The sequence below is a fragment of the Neovison vison genome, chromosome 4, assembly GCF_020171115.1.
Source record: "Neovison vison isolate M4711 chromosome 4, ASM_NN_V1, whole genome shotgun sequence".
Taxonomy (NCBI): domain Eukaryota; kingdom Metazoa; phylum Chordata; class Mammalia; order Carnivora; family Mustelidae; genus Neogale; species Neogale vison.
Genome location: NC_058094.1, coordinates 178015202 through 178037057, shown reverse-complemented (window position 1 = coordinate 178037057; position 21856 = coordinate 178015202). Strand labels below are relative to the sequence as shown.

General features: G+C 38.7%; 1 protein-coding gene across 1 annotated transcript in view; it reads right to left on the bottom strand.

Moving 5' to 3' along the window:
• The window catches only part of DNAH11 (dynein axonemal heavy chain 11), a 324415-nt gene that overhangs the window by 38589 nt on the left and 263970 nt on the right, over positions 1-21856 (bottom strand). The window contains exons 66-68 of the mRNA XM_044246194.1: positions 13678-13882; positions 4266-4430; positions 2404-2544 (exon numbers count right to left, since the gene is read on the bottom strand). Coding sequence (XP_044102129.1) covers positions 2404-2544; positions 4266-4430; positions 13678-13882 — 511 coding nt within the window. The remainder of the gene's footprint in view (positions 1-2403; positions 2545-4265; positions 4431-13677; positions 13883-21856) is intronic.

Below are 21856 nucleotides of genomic sequence, written 5' to 3'. Positions count from 1 at the left end.
GGTTTATAATAAGTCCTGAAATCATGTACTGTAAATTCCCTACATTTCTTGTTCTTCTTCAAAATTGTTCCATCATTTTAAACGCTTTGAATTTCTACACAAATTTTAGAATTACCTTGCTGATTTCTATTAAAAAAAGCCTTTGGAGATTTGACTGAGATATCGAACCTACAGATCAATTTGGAAAGAACTGGCATCATAGTAATATTGAATGTTCTAATCCATAAACACAGTATACCTCCTCCATGGTCTATCTCAACAATGTTTTGTAGCTTGTAGCACATGGGTCTTCTTTTGTTAAAATTATCCCTAAGAGTTTTGTGATTTTGGAAGCTATTATAAATAGTACTGAGTCATTAATTTTATTTTCCAATTGTTTGTACCTCATATGTAAAAACAATTGACTTTGTATATCCTGCCATCTTGCTAAAAACTCACTTCTTAGTCCTAGTAGGTTTTTTTGGTAGATTTCTCAAGATTTTCTACATACATGATTAGGTCATTTGTGGGGGAAAAAAAGAGACACCTTTTCTTCTTTTTTAAAAATGTCTGTGCCTTTTGTTTTATTATTGCATTGGCAATAACTTGCAGGGAGGTTGTGAATAGAAGTGTTGCAAGAAGACACTGTTCCTGATTTTAGGGGAAAGCATTCAATTTTCCAACATTAAGTATAATATTAGCTATAGATTTTTATAGATGGCCATTTTCATTTTGAGAAGTTACCATTTATTCTTAGTTGGCTCAGTTTTTTTTTTTTCTTTTTTTGACCAGGTGTTGAAATTTGTCAGATTCTTTGTCTGCAACCAATGAAGTAATCATGTGGCTTTTCTCTTTTGTTTTATTCATATGAAAACTTGTGTTATTTTTTAAAAATATTTAACCAGCTTGCATTCCTGGCATAAATTCCACTTGGACATAATATACTGTTCTTTTTATATGTGTCTGGATCAATTTGCCAGTCTTTCCTTGAGTAGACTGGCAACAGTGTCCATGAAGAGGTCTGCTTTGTGGTTTTTTCCCTTGTGATGTCTTAGTCTGGTTTTCGTATTTGGATAACGCTGGGTTGATATTACTGACTTAATTTTATTACTCTTTATACACTGTGGTTGTTCCAAAATCCAACCACTCTGTGCTTCTCAGAACTTCTGCACACTAGCTCCAAACTACTAGGAACCTGCTAGTTATTCTTGACACTTTTCGTTATTGTCCATACCCAATCCATTTCCAAGGGCTGATTATTCTAGCTTCAAACCACAGGTCAAGTTTTTTTTTTTTTGAGTCTTTTGTCATCTGTCATCTGCTTCAAACCATTCAGTGGTTACTTTTTGTAGACAAACTATAACCCATAATCCCCCATCTGGCAATGAAGTCTCCATGATCTCCATTTTCCCACCTCTCTAGACTCCTGTCTTGTCTTCTTTTCCCTCACTCATTAATTACCCTCCAGCCACACAGATTCATTCACCACCTGAATCCCAAACTCTTTCATGCCCTCACACATCCTTGTTTTCCCCAAACACTCCAGAGGTGGCTAAACTCTATAGAAATCAACTATGTCACTTCCTCTGAGAGGCCTTCCCTGAGGTAAGAGCTAAAGAATCCTTCCCACAGTTATTATTCTCTCTCACTGTACTTATCACTTTTACACATACACACACACAAAAACACACACACCGATGTATCTCCACTCATACTTTTTTTTTTTTTTTTTTAAAGGATACTCAGCACAACATCTGGCATGATGATTGATGTCAACAGCAATTTGTTTACAAACTGAGTGACAGAATGAATAAATACTGCCTAGAGGCACAATGTGGCAAAGTAAAAAGCATGGCCTTTGGGATCACAACCACGAGTTCAAATCCTGCCTTTACCATTATAATGTGAATTCTTGGGCAACTGCTTTAAAATGTGAAAATGTTAGCTTTCTTTCTTTTCTTTTTTTTAAATAGGGGTATAATAATATATTGGGATGTTTCAGGCATAAGAATGAAACAAAGTATGAAAATGCCTGGTATGGAATAGAGTGACTTAATGAATAGTTGTTCTCAGTCTTTCTCCTGCTCTACCAAAATAACATGAGAAATCTTTATATAAGACACCTACATTTTCACAGAGTAACGGAATCACAAGGAAAATTCCCTTATATATAATAAACTCAAGACTCAGTTTAAGAACAAAAACAAATGTATTATGATGCCACATAATTTAATTATCTTAAAGCCTTAATGAAAACCTTAAATAAAAGTTCCTGAGAAAATGAGGGGTTTTTTTCCTCACTAGATCCTCAGGACTTTTTACTGAGTCCTGATATACTGAGATTGCTTAAAAATAACTTCTAAACTTCCAGAAACAAGTTGAATGCACGAAATTAAAAATTTTTCTTAGCCTATTCAGCATTACCTTCAAAGAGAATTGATAGATGGGGTTAATTTTTCTGAGGTCATTAATAACAAAATAAAGAAGAGATGCTCTGGCCGCCACTGGTCTGTAACATTCTCGGGCCTCATTGATTTTTCTTTCATTTTCTTTAGCTTCAATCACCTATGATGAGATCAAACAACGTAAGTAACTAGTAACTCACTCTTCATGTTCTTTATACCTACCCAACTGATGGAAGGGATGTATCTGAAATGAAAAAGTATTTGCATTAAAATAGATAACACGTGTGGCATCTATGTGCTTCAATTTTTCTAAAATTATTAGATTCATATTTTAAATGACTTTTTTTTTTCATAAACTGAGTTTTCAGTGAGAATGGACATAATGTTAGCTGCTTTACGGTTACAGATTAAACAAACCTGATTGGTTTTGGTTTTATAGAATTTGTTCTGAGTAATGTCACCTTCCCCTGCCTCCTCTCTCTTTTTCAGGTTTAATAACCCAGCTCTATCACCTCCCAGGGATAGCTCTTAAAAGTCTGCTGGGTCAATTCAATGCCCATAACTTTATTAGTCAACAAGGTATACAAAAGCAGTCAAGGTCAATAATATATCCAATAGCCAGGCTTACTAAAAAGCCTTTATATGAAGACTCTCCTGACTGTCTGACTTTGTACCAGATGATCCATATGCCCATATTTTTCCATTTAGTTTATCTTTATGTATTAGCCCCTGGGCACAGTCAGAGAGATAATTAAAACAACAATAACAGCAGCACCACCTACAACCAACATACTCATTTTTACTCAAGGCTCAAATATCTTTTTTTTTTTTTTTAAATCTAGGACTACTTCTGGTCCTATAGCTTTTTAAGATAGTTTTTTTTTTTTTTTTTAAACAAAGTTGATTCCTCATACTTGTGTATAAATGGAAATAAAATGTAGAGCAGGGCGGGGGGAAAATCCCTACATAGCAATATACTAAGAAGATAGGAAGAGACATTTTAAGAGACAATTAGAAGCTAACGTCAAAGCTAAGACCTAATTTACTTAATTGCCCCAATCTTTACCATCTTAGGAGCTACCTAGAATTCACTTACTTAAAGGAAAGACTAATTTGGGACTCCATTTCTTAGCTAAAATTAAGACAAACATATAGGATGTGTGGTGACACAGCCTCAACTGGGTAATTAATAGATTACTTAGTAATGAGGATATTCCAGAAAGAAAATGAGGTTCCTCTCCTTCTGAAACAATAGACTTTTAAAGTTCATGGCCAGTTGTATGAGTCCAAAGTGCACATCATGCGCAAGGCAGATTGAGCCATAGGCTGGATGTTCAGCAGGAAATCTACTCAATGAAAGTTTTTACTGGCATTCAGGAAATGTCATTGTTTCCCAGGGTGAATAATGCATCTGAGTACAGCAGGAGACCGTCCCTTGCTCGTTCTCCCACCAGTGAAGGCCTGCAAACAAAACATCAGCTCTAAATATTTCCTTGAAAGGCACAACAGACTAGGAAGCCTGTGGTGGGACTATAGGGTGTCAGTCTGCCAGAGCTGGACGCTGAGCCTTTTTCGATTTTAGACCATAGAAGCCAGCAGGCTCCAATTTTCTTCCGATTTGGCCACTCAGGAAAAATAATAGCCTGACAGAGTCTCCTGTGAATGACTGGATCTATGCTGAATTAGGATAAGCACAAGTCCAACCACCTCCTCCTCCACACACAGCCCCGTACATTTTTAAGGACGGTTTATTAAGTGAACCGAAATCCACAACAAGTCAGCGCTCTTAGAGAAGTTGTCAGGCTGGATCACATTTTTACGCCAATCACTTGAATCAAAAGGAGCGTTGTGACCCTCTGGGGGCCCTTCGGGTCTTCTTACCTTGCTCTCTATCTCTGCTGCGGTTGCTTTCGTCATCTCTAGTCTCTCCACCAGCTCGGTGTCATCCAGAAAGCTCCCCTCTGCCGCAGAAAGGCGCAGAAGGAGGTCGTCCTCCAGGTGCTTCAGCTGGATCTTAAAGTCATTTTGGTGCTTTGTCAAAACCAACTAACACAAACCAGGAAAAGGGGTGAGACACGGTGGCTCAATTCAGGTTTGAAAGCGGACCCTTTAATCACCAATTTCACAGAATCATATATAGTAAATCGCACTGACAATTAAAAACATACTAATCTTCTTTAAAAATTTACTTTAAAACAAGTCGGGAAATGTGGTAAGAAATGCTTGCACACCAGGGTCCAGAGAATGCATATTTGTCCTAATCATTTAACATTGGGAACCTACAGGAAGAATCTACTCTATAGGAAGAAGCTTCTGGTTTCTGCTTCCTATCTAAAGAGATGGAAGTCATTTCCAACCTCATAACAGATAGAAAGGGAATCCTCAAGTCTTTTTACATCTGTCAAAGAACTGAGGTCACAGGGCCAACGGTTACTCTCAAAATCAGAGAAGTGGGTGAATACAGACCATCACAGCTGTTGGCAAATTCACTATAGTCATTGGCTAATTGTTGAAGGCAGAGCTTGAGGGTTCAAAATCTCGGGGGGTGTGGTCTTGGGAAGCCCTTCATACTTTTGTGAATTTGCCTCTAGGAGACTTACCAGGTTCATTACAGTGAAGATCAGGGGAAAAAAGAAAAATCTACTCCTGCTTTGGGCAATGGAAGGGGGAAAAAAAACCATTTTGAAATATGTCCAGGGGCACCTGGGTGGCTCAGTGGGTTAAAGCCTCTGCCTTCAGCTCGGGTCATGATCCCGGGGTCCTGGGATTGAGCCCCACATAGGGCTCTCTGCTCAGTGGGGAGCCTGCTTCCTCTTCTCTCTCTGCCTGCCTCTCTGCCTACTTGTGATCTATCAAATAGAGAAATTTTTTAAAAAAAAGAAAGAAAGAAATATGTCCAGAGGAAAGCAACTATTTAAAACATGCAGGAGCCTTCTGTTCTCTTAACAAATGCCTGCCCTCAAGGGAAATTTTATCATCAGAGACTTATCTGACCTTAGGCAGGAGGATGATTGGACAACTCTGTTTCCCCTGGATGTCCTTTCTTGCATAGGGAATATAAAAATAAATGATAAACTCTTCTGAAGTTCAAACTTCAGTGACTCAGGCCTATTAGAAAACCCTTGGATTTAATGATGGGATTATAGAATACTTCCCATGCAAAATACCTTACCATCATATCACATCAAGAGACTCCAGTATGATAACACTGGATTACAACAGAGTGAAAGGTACTGACTCTATTTAAGAAGGAGCTTCTAGAATAGTCCAAGGACACAGCAAGACAGTAACAGGGATCTGAGGGGGAAGTGAAGCCTATAACACTAACAGTTCCAGCAAATGTGACATGCAGGCCAACTCCTAACCACATAAATATAAAACCTAACACTAAAGCTCTACTTACCTCATTTCATATTATCTAATACATCACATCTAGCTTTTAACAAAAAAGTACAAGGCACACTGAAAGGCAACATAGTCTGAAGAGATAAAGCAAACCCCAGAACAAGAGTCAGAAATGGCAGAGATTTTGAAATTATCAAACTGGGAATTAAAAATAACTAAGCTTAGGGGCACCTGGGTGGCTCAGTGGGTTAAAGCCTCTGCCTTCAGCTCGGGTCATGATCCCAGAGTCCTGGGATCGAGCCCTGCATCGGGCTCTCTGCTCAATGGAGAGCCTACTTCCTCCTGTCTCTCTGCCTGCCTCTCTGCCTACTTGTCATCTCTATCTATCAAATAAATAAGTAAAATCTTAAAAAAAAAAAACTAAGCTTAATGTGCTAAGGGGCTCTAGTGGGTAAAGTGGAAAACATGCAAGACTATATGGACATTTCAAGTAGGAGAGAGAAACTCTAAGAAAGGAAATGCTAGAAATAAACTCTATGACAGAAAGAAGGATGTCTTTGATGGACACCTCAGTAGGCTGGACACATCAAGGGAATCATCAGCCAACTCAAAGTTAAGTCAACAGAAACTTTTCAAAGTGAAAAGGAAAGAGAAAAGGAATGGGAAAAGGGAAAAGAATATTCAGTAAATGTAGGAAAATTACAAAAAGTTTAACACGCACATCATGGGAAATCCTGAAGGAGAAAAAGGAGAAGAAATATTGGAGGTAATAATGACAAAGAATTTTCCAAAATTAATGACAATCACCAAACCACAGATCCAGGGTGCTCACAGCATACTAAGCAGAGTAAGAAACAAACAAATACATCAGACCATAATCAAACAAAGAAAAAATCTTAGAAAAAGCTACAAGGAAAACAAACAAACCAACCCACCTCACCCACAGAAGAAAGAGGACAAGAATTTCCCAGAATTTTTGAGAAACCATGCACGTAAAAAGTAAATATTTAAAATACTGAAGAAACAAATCATCAGTCTAGAAATGTCTATCTTGCCAAATCACTCCTCAAAAATGGAGGAAAAATAAAAACCTTTCAGACACACAAAAACTGAAAGAATCTGTCATGAGGAAACATGTCTTACAAGAAGTGTTAAAATTTTTTGTCATAGAGAAAAAAATGTTATAGGTCAGAACTCAGAACTCCATAAAGAAAGGAAGAATGTCAGAGAAAGAATAAATGGAGGTAAAATTTTTTTTTCTTATTTTCTTTTAAAGATTTTATTTATTTATTTGAGAGAGAGAGTGAGAGAGAGCATGAGAGGGGAGAAGGCCAGAGAGAGAAGCAGACTCCCGGCGGAGCTGGGAGCTCCATGGGGGTCTCAATCCTGGGACTCGGGATCATGACCTGAGCCGAAAGCAATGGTTTAACCAACTGAGCCACCCAGGTGCCCCCCTTTTTTTCTTATTCAGGACAGAACTGTTCAAAATAATACAGACAACAATGTATTTGATTATAACTTAGGATAAATGAAATGAATGACAACAATGTGATGAGAGACTGGAGGGAGGAAACGGGAAAGCTTTTATTTTTATTTTTTTTTTTAAAGAATTTATTTATTTATTTGACAGAGAGAAATCACAAGTAGGCAGAGAGGCAGGCAGAGAGAGAGAGGGAAGCAGGCTCCCTGCCGAGCAGAGAGCCCAATGTGGGACTCGATCCCAAGACTCTGAGATCATGACCTGAGCCTAAGGCAGCGGCTTAACCCACTGAGCCACCCAGGGGCCCCCGGGAAAACTTTTAAAAGAGAACCCACGTGTCCCAGTAGGAAGTAGGAAGTATAACAATGTGACTTGAAAGTGGACTTAGGTTACTTGTGAATGTATATACTAAATGCTAAAGAAAGGACTATATGCTTTTATATTTTATTTATTTTTTTAAGATTTTATTTATTTATTTGAAAGAGAGAGAGATCACAAGCAGGCAGAGAAGCAGGCAGAGAGGGAGGGAGGGAAGCAGGGTCCCTGCTGAGCAGAGAGCCCAACACAGGGCTCGATCCCAGGACCCTGGGATCATGACCTGAACGGAAGGCAGAGGCTCAACCCACTGAGTCCCCCAGGTGCCCCAAGAAAGGGCTGTATGTTTTTAAAAAGAAGTATGATTTACATGCTGAGATAGGATAGGCAATAGAATCCTATGAAATGCTCGATTAAAATCAGAGAAGGCAGAAAGAAAGAAAAGAAAAAAAAAGGATAAGGAGGAGTGCAGTAAATTAAAAAAATAGTGACAAATATGGTAGATTTTAATTCAACTGCGTCAACATAATCACTGTGAATTTTCTAAGTACATCAATTAAAAGACAGACACTAACACTGTGGATACAAAAACAAACAACAAAAACAAAAACATAAAAGAAAAACAAGAACTGTCCATTGTCTATAAGACAACTGTCCATTGTCTATAAGAAATCTGCTTTGCTAAAAGGCAAAGGAATGGAGAAAGATATACCATGTAACACTAGACAAAAGAAAGCTGAAGCACTATATTAATTTCAGGCAAAGCAGACACAAAAACAAGGAAAAGTATCAAAAGCTAAAAGGGAAATTACATCAGGATAAAGAGGTCAATTCTCTAAGAAAACATAAGAATCCGTATTGAGCATGTCTCTGACAAAAGAGTGTCAAAATATATGAGACAAACTGATAAAATTTCTAGATGCAGACAAAGCCACATGCTGGAGCATTCAAAACTCTAGCTAATATATCTAGTGGCAGAGATTCAGTAACAGTATAATTGAACCAAATAGGAAAAATCACAGGATGTAATTAACATTTATGGGATACTTTCTCAACAAATAGGAGAGTATGCAATTTTTTCAAGCTCACATAGGTCATTCAAAAGATAAACCAAACTCTGGGCCGGAAAACACATCTGGAAGAGTTTAAAAAACCCCAGAAATACAAAGTATGCTCTCAAACCACAATGAAATTAAATAAGGAATCAGTAATGGAAAGACAGCTGAAAAAATCCCAAAATATTTGGAGATTAAACACTATACTTCTATGTAACAGACAGATGAAAAAAAGAAATTTCAAGAGAAATGAAAAATGTATTGAAATAAACAAAAATGAAAACACAACTTAATGAAATGTGTGAGATGTAGCAAAAGCAGTGCTTGGAGGAAAATTTATAGCATAGAACACATTTATTAGAAATGGAGGAAGATTCTAAAATTAATTATCTAATCTTTTACCCTAAGAAACTATGGAAAGAAGAGCAATATAAACAAAGAGCAAGGAAATGAAAATAAACAATAAAAATTAGAGGAGAAATCAATAAAATATAAAACAGGAAACCAATGGGGAAAAAAATCATCAACCAAACATCGTTTCTATACAAAAATCAGTAAAATTTATAACCCTGTAGCCTGGCCAATCAAGAAAAAAAAAGGAGAAAGCACAGATTATAATGTTAGTAATTAAGGAATCATCACTATTGATTCTATAGGTTAAAAGACAATAAAATACTATAATGAACAATGCTATGCCCATAAATTTGGTAATTTAGATACAATAGGCCAATTCCTTGAAAGACACATCTACCAAAAACTCTTACAATGGAAACCATATAATCCGAATAGGCCTACATCTAATTTGAATTGACAATAATCTTCCAAAATAGAAAGCACCTGGGTCCAGGTGATTTTGCTGATGAGTTTGCCAAGGATGTAAAGAAGTAATGTTATCCATTCTCTACAATTTCTTCCAGAAAATAGAAGCAAAGGGATTACTTCCTTACCAGTTTTAAGAGGGCAGCATTATAGTCTAATATCTAAATCAGATAAAGCCATTACAGAAAAATCCCAAAATGATATTCCAATATCTTTCATGAGCATAGATATGAAAATCCTCAACAAAATATGAGCAAACCAAATCAAACACGTGTGTAAAAAGAATTATATACCATACGAAGTAGGATTTATCCCAAGTATGCAAGTCCAAGTCAACATTGAGAAGTAACATTATTCATCTCATCAAAAGGCTAAAGAAAAAGTATATGATATAAAATAGATGAAGGGGCACCTGGGTGGCTTAGTGGGGTAAAGCCTCTGCCTTCAGTTCAGGTCATGATCCCAGGGACCTGGAATCGAGGCCTACTTTGTGCTCTCTGCTCATCAGGGAGCCTGTTTCCCCCTCTCTCTCTCTGCCTACCTCTCTGCCTACTTGTGATCTCTGTCTGTCAAATAAATGAATAAAATCTTAAAAAATAAATAAATAAAATAGATGAAGAAAATAAAAATTCTCAGCAAACTAGAAATATAGAAGAACTTCAACTTGATAGAGAACATCTAAAAATGAAATATCTAGCTAATACCTCACTTAATGGTGAGAAGCTATTTGCTTTTTTCCAAAACTGGAAACACGATACAAATATCTCCTTTTACCTCTTCTATTCAACATTGTACTGAAAGTCTTAACAAATGCAGAAAGACAAGAAAAATAAAGAAAAGGTATACAGAATGGGAAGGCTAAATTAATCTATGTTCACATATGACAAGGTTGTCTTTGTAGAAATTCCTAAAGAATCAACAAAAGGACTCTTAACAAATATGAGATTATAATAAAGCTGCAAGATACAAGGTTAATATATGAAAGACAATGGCTTTTCTATACACTAACAATGAACAAATGAAATTTGAAGTTTATAATACAACACATTTACATTAGCACCAAAAAACTGAAAGAAAATTATACTGAAGATATATATGAAGAACTCTACCATTTTCTGATAAAAAGGAACCAAAGATTTTAAAATGTAGAGAGAATCCATATTCATGATAGGGAAACTCAACATTGTTAAGGTATCGTGTCTTCCTTTCTGTGATTCAACATACTATCAATCAAAATTCCAGCACATTATTTTGCAAATATTGACAACCTGATCTTAGAGTTTACATGGAAAGGCTTAAGATCCAGAAGAGCCAACAGTCAATGTACGGAAGAAGTTGAAAGGCTGATAATACCCAGCTTAAAGACTTGCTATAATGCTACCACTAATAAGGAAGGTATAGTTTTCACATTAGACAACAGATCCACAGAAATATGGTCAATTCATCTTGGACAAGTAGCAAAAGCAAGGGAGAAAGGACAGTCTTTTCAACAAATGGTGCGGGACAACTGGGTTCACATGCAAAAGAATGGAGCTGGATCCCTACCTCACACTAAAAAAAAATCTAACTCAAAGTGGATCATAGACCTAAATATAAGAGCTAAAACTCTAAAACTCCTAGAAGAAAACATAGGAGTAAACATGTGTGAGGCAATGGTTTCTTAGATACAACATCAAAAGCACAAGCAACAAAGAAAAAAGATGTAAACTGGATTTCATCAACATTGAAAACTTGTGTGCTTCAGAAGACACCATCACGAAAGTGAAGACAATCAGAACGGGAAAAACTATTTATATATTATATGCCCAGTAAGAGTATAATACCCAATGTATATGAGCTCATACAACAATAAAAATAACTCAATTTTTAAAATGGGCAAAGGATTTGAAACAGATGCTCCTCTAAAGAAGATATATAAAAGGCCAATAAATATATGAGAAGATGCTTAACCTCATTAGTCCATAGGGAAAAGAAAGTCCAAACCACAGTGAGATACCACTTCACACCCACTACTATGACTATTATCAAAAAGAGAGACAAAGATAGGGTAGGATGTGAAGAAACTGCATCCTTTCTACATAGCTGGTAGAAATGTAAAATGGTGCAGTTGCTTTGAAAACAGTCTGGCTGTTCCTCAAATATTAAACACAGACTTACTCTATGACCCAGAAGTTCTGCTCCAAGGTACATATCGAGGAGAAATAAAAAATATATCTCCACACAACTTACAGTGAACATTCCGAGAAGCATTGAACATTACAGCCAAGAAGTGGGAACCACCTGAATGTCCATCAACTGATGAAGGCATAAATAAAGTATGGTCTATAGTATCTATAATAGAATAACATTCAGTCATAAGAAAGGAAGAATTGATAGATGCTATCATATGGATGCAAAATCCATATGATATGGAAATATCCTATTAGGAAAAATATTAGGCTAAGTGAGAGAAGCCAGGTACAAAGGCCAGCTGTTTTAAGATTCCATTTACATGATATGTCCAGAACAGGCAAATCTATAGGGATAGAAAGGAGATTAATGATTGTTAGGAGCTAGGTGAGTGGGGACATGGGCGGGGGAGTAACAGCCGTAAGCATGGATTTTCTTTCTGAGGTGCTGAAAGCGTTGTAAAATCGATACTTTGTGAATGACCTAAAAACCAAGGAATTATACAATTAAAAAGGATATGTGAATGATATCCCAAACTTATAAAAAACAGGGAGAAAGATTACTATGCTTTACTGAACAACAATGAATGGACATGTTTTACTGAAGCAGAATAGTATTTTAAATACATTTTATTTTTTTGTACTGCAAAAAGGAAGGATAACATTAGGAGAAACTGAAGTTGGGCTAGTGATGTACAGGAACCCTGTAGTATCTTGTAACTTTTGTGTAAATAAATCTAAATCTATTCCAGAGTAAGTTAACATTTATTTTTAAAGCTTGTTTCTGCTTAAAAAAAAAAAAAAGAGGGGGAGAGAGGCAAAATGTTGCTCATGGCTGAAGCTAAATGATGATCACATGGAAACTTAGAACTATTTTCTTTACATTCCTATGTTTGAAAAATTTCGCTATCAAAAATAAAAGCAAATAAAGAAATTAATTGAACTGTCAAAGCTTTTGCAAAAAAGAAAAACATGTGCACATGAATGACCACGACAAGATGATTTTCTTATACAGTCACATGGTGTTTCAAATATGGACATGTTCCGTGTCCGACTTGGCAGTGATACACCCAGCAGCCCGTGGTCCTCTAAACCCTGGCCTTGGATCACTCATTACTGGCAGGTTGTGATGTCACCGCATGGGAACACACGCACGAGGAGACCGGAGGGGACCGAGCCCACTCACTCTCAGCCTCTATCCCAGGGCTGTCTCTGCTCTGGTTGGTGACTGGTGCAGAAGTAAATCCAATGGAAAGCTACCCCCAATGGACTCTGAAAATGGGTGAGAATCCCTTGTAGAGACTCTGCTAAAACAGACTGCCGGGCCTGCCCCGGACCCCGGAAGGTCACATTCAGCAGGATCTGGTCTGGGGCCCGAGATTCTTCATTTAAGGTTCCCAGCTGATGCTGATGTTCTAGGAACACCATCTGAGATGGTGAGAGAACACCATCTGATTTATACCTGGAGTGACAAACACTTGCCATAAAAGTGATATGGCCAGTATCTTTGCTTTGGCAGGATGTACAATCTCTGCTGCAACGACTCACCTCAGCTACTGACTTCCTTCTACATTTTCAGGCTTCCTTTGTTGTTTAAGGGCTTTTTTCGTTGTTTTTTTTTTTTTTTTTTTTTAAATTCAACGCTCATTTTTATTATTTTTTTCTTAATCACTGTACTTAAAGCCATATATTTTCCTTTAAGTGCTAGTCATCATCAGCTATGAGCCCCTCAATTTTTCCAGCTTTATTCCATTACTCCTCTTTTTCGTTCTTTTGCCCTGGCTGATTTGGACTATCATCACTGAACCTATTGGGACATGTTCTGCTTCTCTCCTTCTGTTTCCCATGACTCCTACATCTCTTTGCTTGTCCTTGTTACCTGCATCAAACTACAGCAAGCCCATCTCCTACTGGGGGCATGCTGCTAACTACCTGCTTTAACAGGAGAGCCCTTGAAGTGTTAACTGTTCACATACATCCTCATTTTTCTCAGTTAGAGTGTAAACCCCAGGTGGGCAAGTATCTTATCTTACAGTCCTGGGGCGAAGCACTCTAACTTGGGCAAAGCAGATACCAGGTTAAGTATTCATGGACGGTTTTGTAATTTTTACCTTAAGTTTCTCCAGATCTGGCCTTTCCATATTGACCACCTCTGCCAGGAGCTGGGCTTCTAGACCATCTTCTGTGACTGTGAAATTGAGGAGCGTTGTTTGAGCCTGCAATTCCGGCTTATAGTGAGGATTTGCCAGTTTTGTGTGAAGGATAAGGCGAAAGTTCTTGTTAAATTCACATTCTTTGTCTCCAATCCTGATGTATCTAAAGGGGCACAACACAAACATTCAGGAGATTCCCATGAACCATTACTTATATGTAGGGGGCATTCCATTTCCTCTATTCTGATAATGTATCCAGGCTGTAAAACCAGGTAATTCAGGATTTTTCAGCTACCATGTCTCCCTAAAAGTACAGAACAAATAGGAATTATCCACTAAACTTCTATAGGACTGTTTACATGCAAAATGGTATTAATAGTACTCATCTCGTAATGTTACCATAATAAGAAAATGCAGTACTTCATATGAAGGTTGTATAACAACAAACATTAGCTTCTATTATACTTCTGTGAATAAGCTTCTATTAAACATTTCTATTTTTTTTTTAAAGATCTTATTTTTTTGTCAGAGAGAGAGAGAGACAGAGCACAAGCAGGGGGAGTGGCAGGCAGAGGGAGAAGCAGGCTCCTCGTTGAGCAGGGAGCCTAATGTGGGTCTCGATCCCAGGATCCTGGCATTGTACCCTGAGCTGAAGGCAGATGCTTAACCGACTGAGCCACCTAGACATCCCTAAATACTGCTATTCTGAAAGGATGAGTATGTGTTTGCATGTAGCTGTGTGTGTGTATTAAGTGTATATATACTTAAAATTTATATACATATTAGAAATACAACTACACTTTAAATTACTTTTTCAGGATTTTTGGTACCGGCTCATAAGCAAAGTTTAAGCAGCCTCCTGTATGGAATGCACATGGGCAGGATCTTGACAACCATGCTTCTATCCTACGTTCCAGTTATCTTGGTCATAGGGACCAGAAGCACGTACTTCAAAACACCCCAGAGTGAGCTCTCCTGGGACTTGGGATTGGAACCAAGAGAAGGGAGAATTGGAAATGGAACCTTTAGGCTCATGCTGATGTCACCCTTTCCTTCTGTAAAACACACAGCAGAGAAAGACATTCCTGGTTTCCCCAGGGAAGAGTCAACCAATATTCAGGTTGCAGAGTCATACAAAGGGAGCAGGTTCTGGATTCTACCGGCTTCCAGGTCCTTGACTGCCTTTTAAACACAGTTGCCATGACACCCTGCAGCCTTGTGACCTTCGGGTTCAGTCTTTGTTTGGCTTCAGCTAGATGGAGGTGGTTTCTGGAATTGCAAGCAAAGCTGTGCAAGGACACAGGCTCACCCTCGGGGGAGGGTCTCATTTTTTTCTTTCTCAGATACTGAGGTCTAACTTGTAAGGACCTCATCACCCAGGCTCTGGGTTCTGGAAGGGCGTTGGCCAATGGGAGCACTAGCAAGACATGGCAGTACAGGAGGGGGAGTTCGAGGCCGATCTTCCCTGCCTCCGTGCTGTGGTTTGGGGGAGGCTGTGTCCTGCCATGACGATATTCTGGGTTTGGGATGGGCCTCTTCCCACAGCTCCACTCACAGGACCAAAGAACACCTTCAGGCCTAGCTTCCTGATGTAAATCCCTGGTTGCCTGGACTCCTGGGCTCCTTTAAGCTTCCCTCTGAACATTCTTTCTGTCAACAGTCACTCTGTTAATTCTATTAAAATTTCCAGCCTACTTTGCAGTCTTGTTTTTCTGCCAGGAACCTGCTACAAGGATTCCGTAGAAGGGTTTTAAAATTCATGCAACAAACAAATGACAAATACTGAAATTTTTCAGACTCTTCCACCAAAGAGGTCTGAACTGCGTAGGAGGAAAATTACATGTAAGAAGCCTACAAGTGAGCCTGAAACAGAGTATCTTCTCAGTCTCCTATTTTATATTAAATACAAAACTTCTGCATTCTTTCACAGTCAGTGTATACAGTATTTTAATTGTACAGGTATTCTAAAGTGACAGAAAGTTATCCAAAGGCCATATTATTTTTATGTAAATACAGTATTTTTTTTTTTAAATACTACTTAACTCACTGACTTACAGACAAAATGTTATTTCACAAAATTTATCAATTTTGGAAAACTGGATGAATTCAAAAGAAGGACATTGAAAAACAAGTTTAGCATTCAGGCAATATTCCTTTTTATTAAAATGCCACAATACTTGCAACAACTCTTTTTAAACTGGAGGAGAGATGCCCCAAATTTGTGATGTGGCAATATTTTAGGACGCTGCTCGTGGATGTTTCCTAATTTTATCTTACTCTGAGGTTAGTCTCTTGGGCCTCTTAGTGAAGAAAGTCCTTCTGAACCACTGGCCATTTTATCTGACAAGGAAGAATTCTGTAAAACAATGGTAGTGTGTAATAATTATTTAAAAAGTCAGTTTTCTTAAATCACTAAAGCTTTTAGCACAGAATCCCTCTTAATCACTAAAGCTTTAGTCACTATAGCTAAGAATCTTCAAAGACAGATAAGACTCATTACCTCTTCATCCAGCTCTCAAATTTTGTTTGCATTGTAATGATCTTATATTTTCAGCAAAAACTTTTACAGGATTCTAAGCTTGAAAAAGATCTGACAAACAAACCATTGGAAGCATTCTTTATTAAGTTGAATGGTCAATCCATTCATGTGATCTAGTTTTGGGTTGTTTTTACTGTGTTTCTACACTTTAATATTTTTTTCCTAGAAGGATGAAGAGCAATTCAGGTAGCAACTTTCTTCTAAACTGGGTATAGTATTTGTATAATATGCTTCCCTTTTAAAAAAATGAAAAATAGGGATCCCTGGGTGGCTCAGTGGGTTAAAGCCTCTGCCTTCGGCTCAGGTCATGATCTCAGGGTCCTGGGATTGAGCCCCGCATTGGGCTCTCTGCTCAGCAGGGATCCTGTTTCCTCCTCTCTCTCTGCCTGCGTCTCTGCCTACTTGTGATCTCTGTCTGTCAAATAAATAAATAAAATCTTTAAAAAAAAATAGGGGCATCTCAGTGGCTCAATCAGTTAAGCATCTGCCTTCAGCTCAGGTCATGACCCTGGGGTCCTAGGATCGAGCCCCGCATCAGGCTCCCTGCACAGTGGGGAGTCTACTTCTCCCTGCCCTCTGCCCCTCCCTTTGCTTGTGCTCTCTCTCAAGTAAATAAATAAAGTCTTTAAAAAAAATAAAATAAAATGAGTATTCACATCATCATTAAAGGGAAACACTCAGAGGGGGGAAAAAAAGAGAGATGAATGAACCACAGGCCAAATGTTATGAAAGAAACAAAGAGCAGCTACTGGTGTATCCAAAGAGCACAGTGGCCCTAAGCCCTTGTTTCACAGTTCATGGAAATAATACCATCTGTTTACAGGTTTGCAAATATCTTCCGGCTGATATTATACTCCTTAAAATCATCACATACCTTATTGATAATTTCTTCAGTTCTTTGTTTTTATAGAAAAACATGTTACAACCAAACATTCATTCACTCAAAAGGCAGTGAGTGAACACCTACACCACGCCAGGCTGTTGGAGAGTCCTGTAGGCATGGGGCATCTAATAGGCAGTCTCTGCTCTCACAAACATTATTACTTAACTCCCTCCTAACAGGCATTATGACCATAAGATCTTACATACTGATGTAGCCATTCTTCTGTTTAGTCTGTTCAAGAAATGAAAACGCATTAATTGCCTACAACATGATGGTCCTATTAAGATCCAAGATATGCCTCTGACATATCCTGATATGACAGTCATATCAAGATCAAAGAGAGGTGAAGAATGTGAAACAACATCTCTCCAAAGAATATATACAAATGGCCAATAAGTATCTGAAAAGATGTTTATCAGTACGAGTCATCAGGGAAATGCAAATAAAAGGTGCCACGTCACACTCACTAGATGACAACCAAACCAACCCCCAAAGACAGTAGTAACAAGGGCTGACAAGGAGAGAGAGAGAGATCATAACCCCTATACATTGCTGGTGGGAATGGAAAATGGCACAACCACTTTAGAAGGCAACTTGAGTTTCTCAAAATCTTATACACACAGCTACCATTTAATCCAAATATTCTGCTCCTGGGTATATACCCCAAAGAAAGATAATCTCGTCACATAAGACCATCCTATGTCATGTCTCTGTTGGTTAGCCCAATTCTTTTTGATGAAGACATATTTGATCACACCTTCACTTGAAGCGTGATCAAAATTTCTCCCATTGCTTGAGCTTCTCTTCCAAGGGTTTCCAAAGTTAATCTCAAAGGTAGCTTTGAGAAAGATCTTTCTTTGCTAGCACTATTCACTGACTGGCTTCTAAAGGAACTGTCAAGAGTGAAGGTTTCATTACTGTGCTTGGGGCTCCCAAACATAAGTGATGCCAAAGCTGATACTCATTTCTACCACCGCAGTGATAAAATCCAAACTTAAAATAAAACCTCTGGTATGTCTTGTGATCTTGTGATTAACTGCTCCATCTTGGTTTGAATTCTTTCCTCCTCAGGGCAGTATCTCGGATATGCTATCTATCACCACCTTTCATGACCTCAGATTCAATATTCCCTAATTTGCTTATGAATTTTTACTGGATTTGAGTTCACACCTCATAAACTTTCTGTTTTAATCACTAACCTATATCCCCAGATGAGAAGAAAATGTAAATGTTTTACCACTTAAAAATGTGCACTCTGCCTTCGGCTCGGGTCATGATCTCAGGGTCCTGGGATCGAGGCCCGCATTGGGCTCTCTGCTCGGCGGGGAGCCTGCTTCCTCCTCTCTGCCTGCCTCTCTGCCTACTTGTGATCTCTGTCTGTCAAATAAATAAATAAAAATCTTTAAAAAAAAAAAGTTTTTAAAAAAATGTGCAATTTAATGAAGAATACCGAATGAACCAACTTCACAGTTTTCCTCATTGTTATCCACTGGGCCAGGTCCGTGTGGACGGCTGAGGAACTGAGGTAAGAAGTTTAATTTCGATGTTTGCATGTGAAGGGGTGTGTGTGTGTGTGTGTGTGTGTACGCCTGGGTGGCGCCAGTTGGTTGGACGACTGCCTTCGGCTCAGGGCGTGATCCTGGAGTCCCGGGATCGAGTCCCACATCGGGCTCCCAGCTCCATGGGGAGTCTGCTTCGCTCTCTGACCTTCTCCTCGCTCATGCTCTCTCTCACTGTCTCTCTCTCTCAAATAAATAAATAAAATCTTTAAAAAAAAAAAAAAAGAATTAGAACAAGCCCCACAAGATGACTACCTTATTTCTGGAAGTCCTAGCTGTTCAGGCCTCAGGGAGAAATCTCTCTAGAGAGGGGTTGGAGAACTATTTCCATAAGGGGCCAGAGAACCCATACTTCAGATTTTGTGGGCTGCATACATCTTTCCCAAATATTCTTCTTTGTTGACAACCCTTCAGAAACCACTTTCAGCTCACGGGTTGCATCGAGACAGTTTGTTTGCCTGTCTCCACTCCAGAAGACCCCATGGTTACTGGTATGAATGTCATCTCCTTGCAAGTAAACAGCAGCTAATCACACGCCATTTCCTAGTACCATCAAGTTATCATTTTTCCATTCAGCTACTACACCTAACATTGCTCCCCTCCCTGGGCTTTCAAGAAAAAGAAAAAGTGTGAGACTGGCCAATATGAAGCATGAGGTTTGAACAACTTTGCTTCTGGGTGTACGTGGCAAACATGTTCAACTGGGTAAATACTCTGCAGATACCTGAGTTAGTGTGATGCTCCAGAAAAGAGCTCAGAGATGACTCTGTGGCTCCCAATTTCCCTTGCACACCCCCCTTCTATACCTACACGTACCCTGGAGTGTTCACATACCCCAGTTTGAGAATGGGCAATCGGTCGGCTTGAGGGACAGGTCAGATTTTCTCACCGAAGAGACAGTTAGAGGAAAATAGAAGGATGTCTACCTATAAAACTGGGTTTTACATTTGGCTTGGAAACATTATTTCATTATTTCATAGGTTCAAATTTCCCAGCGAAAGTAAATTATCCTCAGTTGGGGTGTTTATGATCTATGAAAGGCAAAAACTGCATAATGACCCAGTGGGTTTTATCATTGCTGCTAGGTTAATTTTTGGTTAATCTCCTATCTGGGAAAATTAAATACATAGCTAGTGCTCTCTTATGATTTGAAGGATCCAAAAAACAACCAAGCTAACCAGAGGGGTGGAAAAGCAAACAATCACTTTGTTGTTTCTGTGAAAGACATGAGCCCAGAGGTTATGACTTCTAGAATACAGTAACCAGCAACAGCTCTTGAACTTGAACTCCAATGAGAAGCTACAACAGGTGTGAAGAACAACATAACACTTGCAAGTATGGCTATTATCTTAAAGTAGTCATTCACAACACATTTTCCAGCCCCATGCCCCCACCAAGCAGGACTTGACCCTGACACTGGATCCCACGGAGAATCATGTGGGCCAGGAATCTCTGAAGCTGGATGGGGTTGCTCCCATATGGTTTTTTTCCATCTCTCCAAGGTAGTGAGCAATTCCTGCCCCTTTTTCTCAGAATGCCTGGTGTGGAGGTTAGAGACCAATTATACGACTTCAGATCAGATATAAAATTATCTTCCCCAGTACAAACAGTATGGTTTTACCAGATCGGACAGAGGGTGAATCAAAAACATTGTTTCACCTGGTAGACTTGTACTTTTAGAGCAGGAAGTTCCCCTAGAGATCATTCAACTGATTCCCTTTTATGGACCCAAAGAGTTTATGACTTGCCCAAGGTCACAGAGCTTAGTGGTAGAACTGGGACTAGAACCTGGGTCTCTAGACTCCTAGTATAAAGTTCATTTCACCGCACCATACTGCAAGTTAATTTGCTCTGTATGATGGGGACAGCTGGTGACCCCAGCTGCCGTCGACCTGTCTGTCGATCACAAGAGGCTACTGAGAGCTTATGACCGACTCAGTACAATCTGTGGCCACCAGAGAAAAGAAGATAGAGATGAAGCCCAGAGAACATCCCCTGCTGATCTTTGCTTTGACATTCTGTTCTTGCTTATGAAGGAGAATAGCACTGATTGTTGAGGTGTCCAGGTCTAACCAAAGAGCTGAATTTCTGGTAGCTGAATTAATCAAATGAATTAATTTATAAAATTTAAAAATAAATCACTCAACATACAGAAAAATTTTCTATCTTCTGGCTTTAAGGGAAAAAAGTAGTCTTTTAAATATGCCAAATGCTCACTAGTCAGCTGCATAAATTATTGTATAAAAGACTATCATCTACAAAGTAACTATTAATTCAGTTTTTTTCATAGATCAGGTTTACATAAAAATCAGGTACATTGGGAACTTCAAAATTCTTTCAGAGCTTATTCAAAATCCAGCCAAAAGGGGCTTTGGGATGAAAAGATTCCTAATTTCTTCAAGTCATAGGTCATTTCTACTGTAGAGGACCGATATAAATACACGTGAAATGAATTCATGGCTAATAGTCACAGCACATCTGTGACAGACGTGGGGAAACATTTCTCCCAGAAATGTGACTGTGAGATTCTGAAATGATTCTGAAAACCAGAATCTCTGTGAGTTGAGGCACCATTATCTCAACATAATCAAGATGAGACTCTCAAGGTGGAGATCTTATATTCAAGATATCTACCCGGAAACGGAGGAAGTATCTTCTCCTTTTGTTGGAACTGTTCTCAAGATTTAGTGTAGCTGCTGCTGAAAATGCCATCAGTCCTGGATCATAAAAACCGAAACGACTTTTCTCTAGTGATTAGATATTCTGAGTACATGAACAAACACCATCATTATTTTTTATTGCCATCTAAAACAAAACTTGGAAAAGCAGCATATTCAATTTAGAAAAAGGACCCGGCTGCAGGAGGGCTGTTTTAAGAAAGATTTGCAAAACCTTTCTCACGGGGCCGTGGAGAGAGAAATTTCCTGCGACACTGTATTTGCACCCTGAAGGGCCTTTCTCTATCATGGGCAATTCAGAGAGCTCACCAGTTCCCTGGACTGGAGGAATTCTCCAGGCCTCTCACCAGGCCCTGCTTGTCAAGGTAGAGAGATGGCGGGTGGGTTTTGAGATAAGAAAATAATATAGTCGTTGCAGAAAAAACACATTTAGGAAAAGAAAAGGAAAAAAACCCAAACTTTTCAATGGACATCTAAA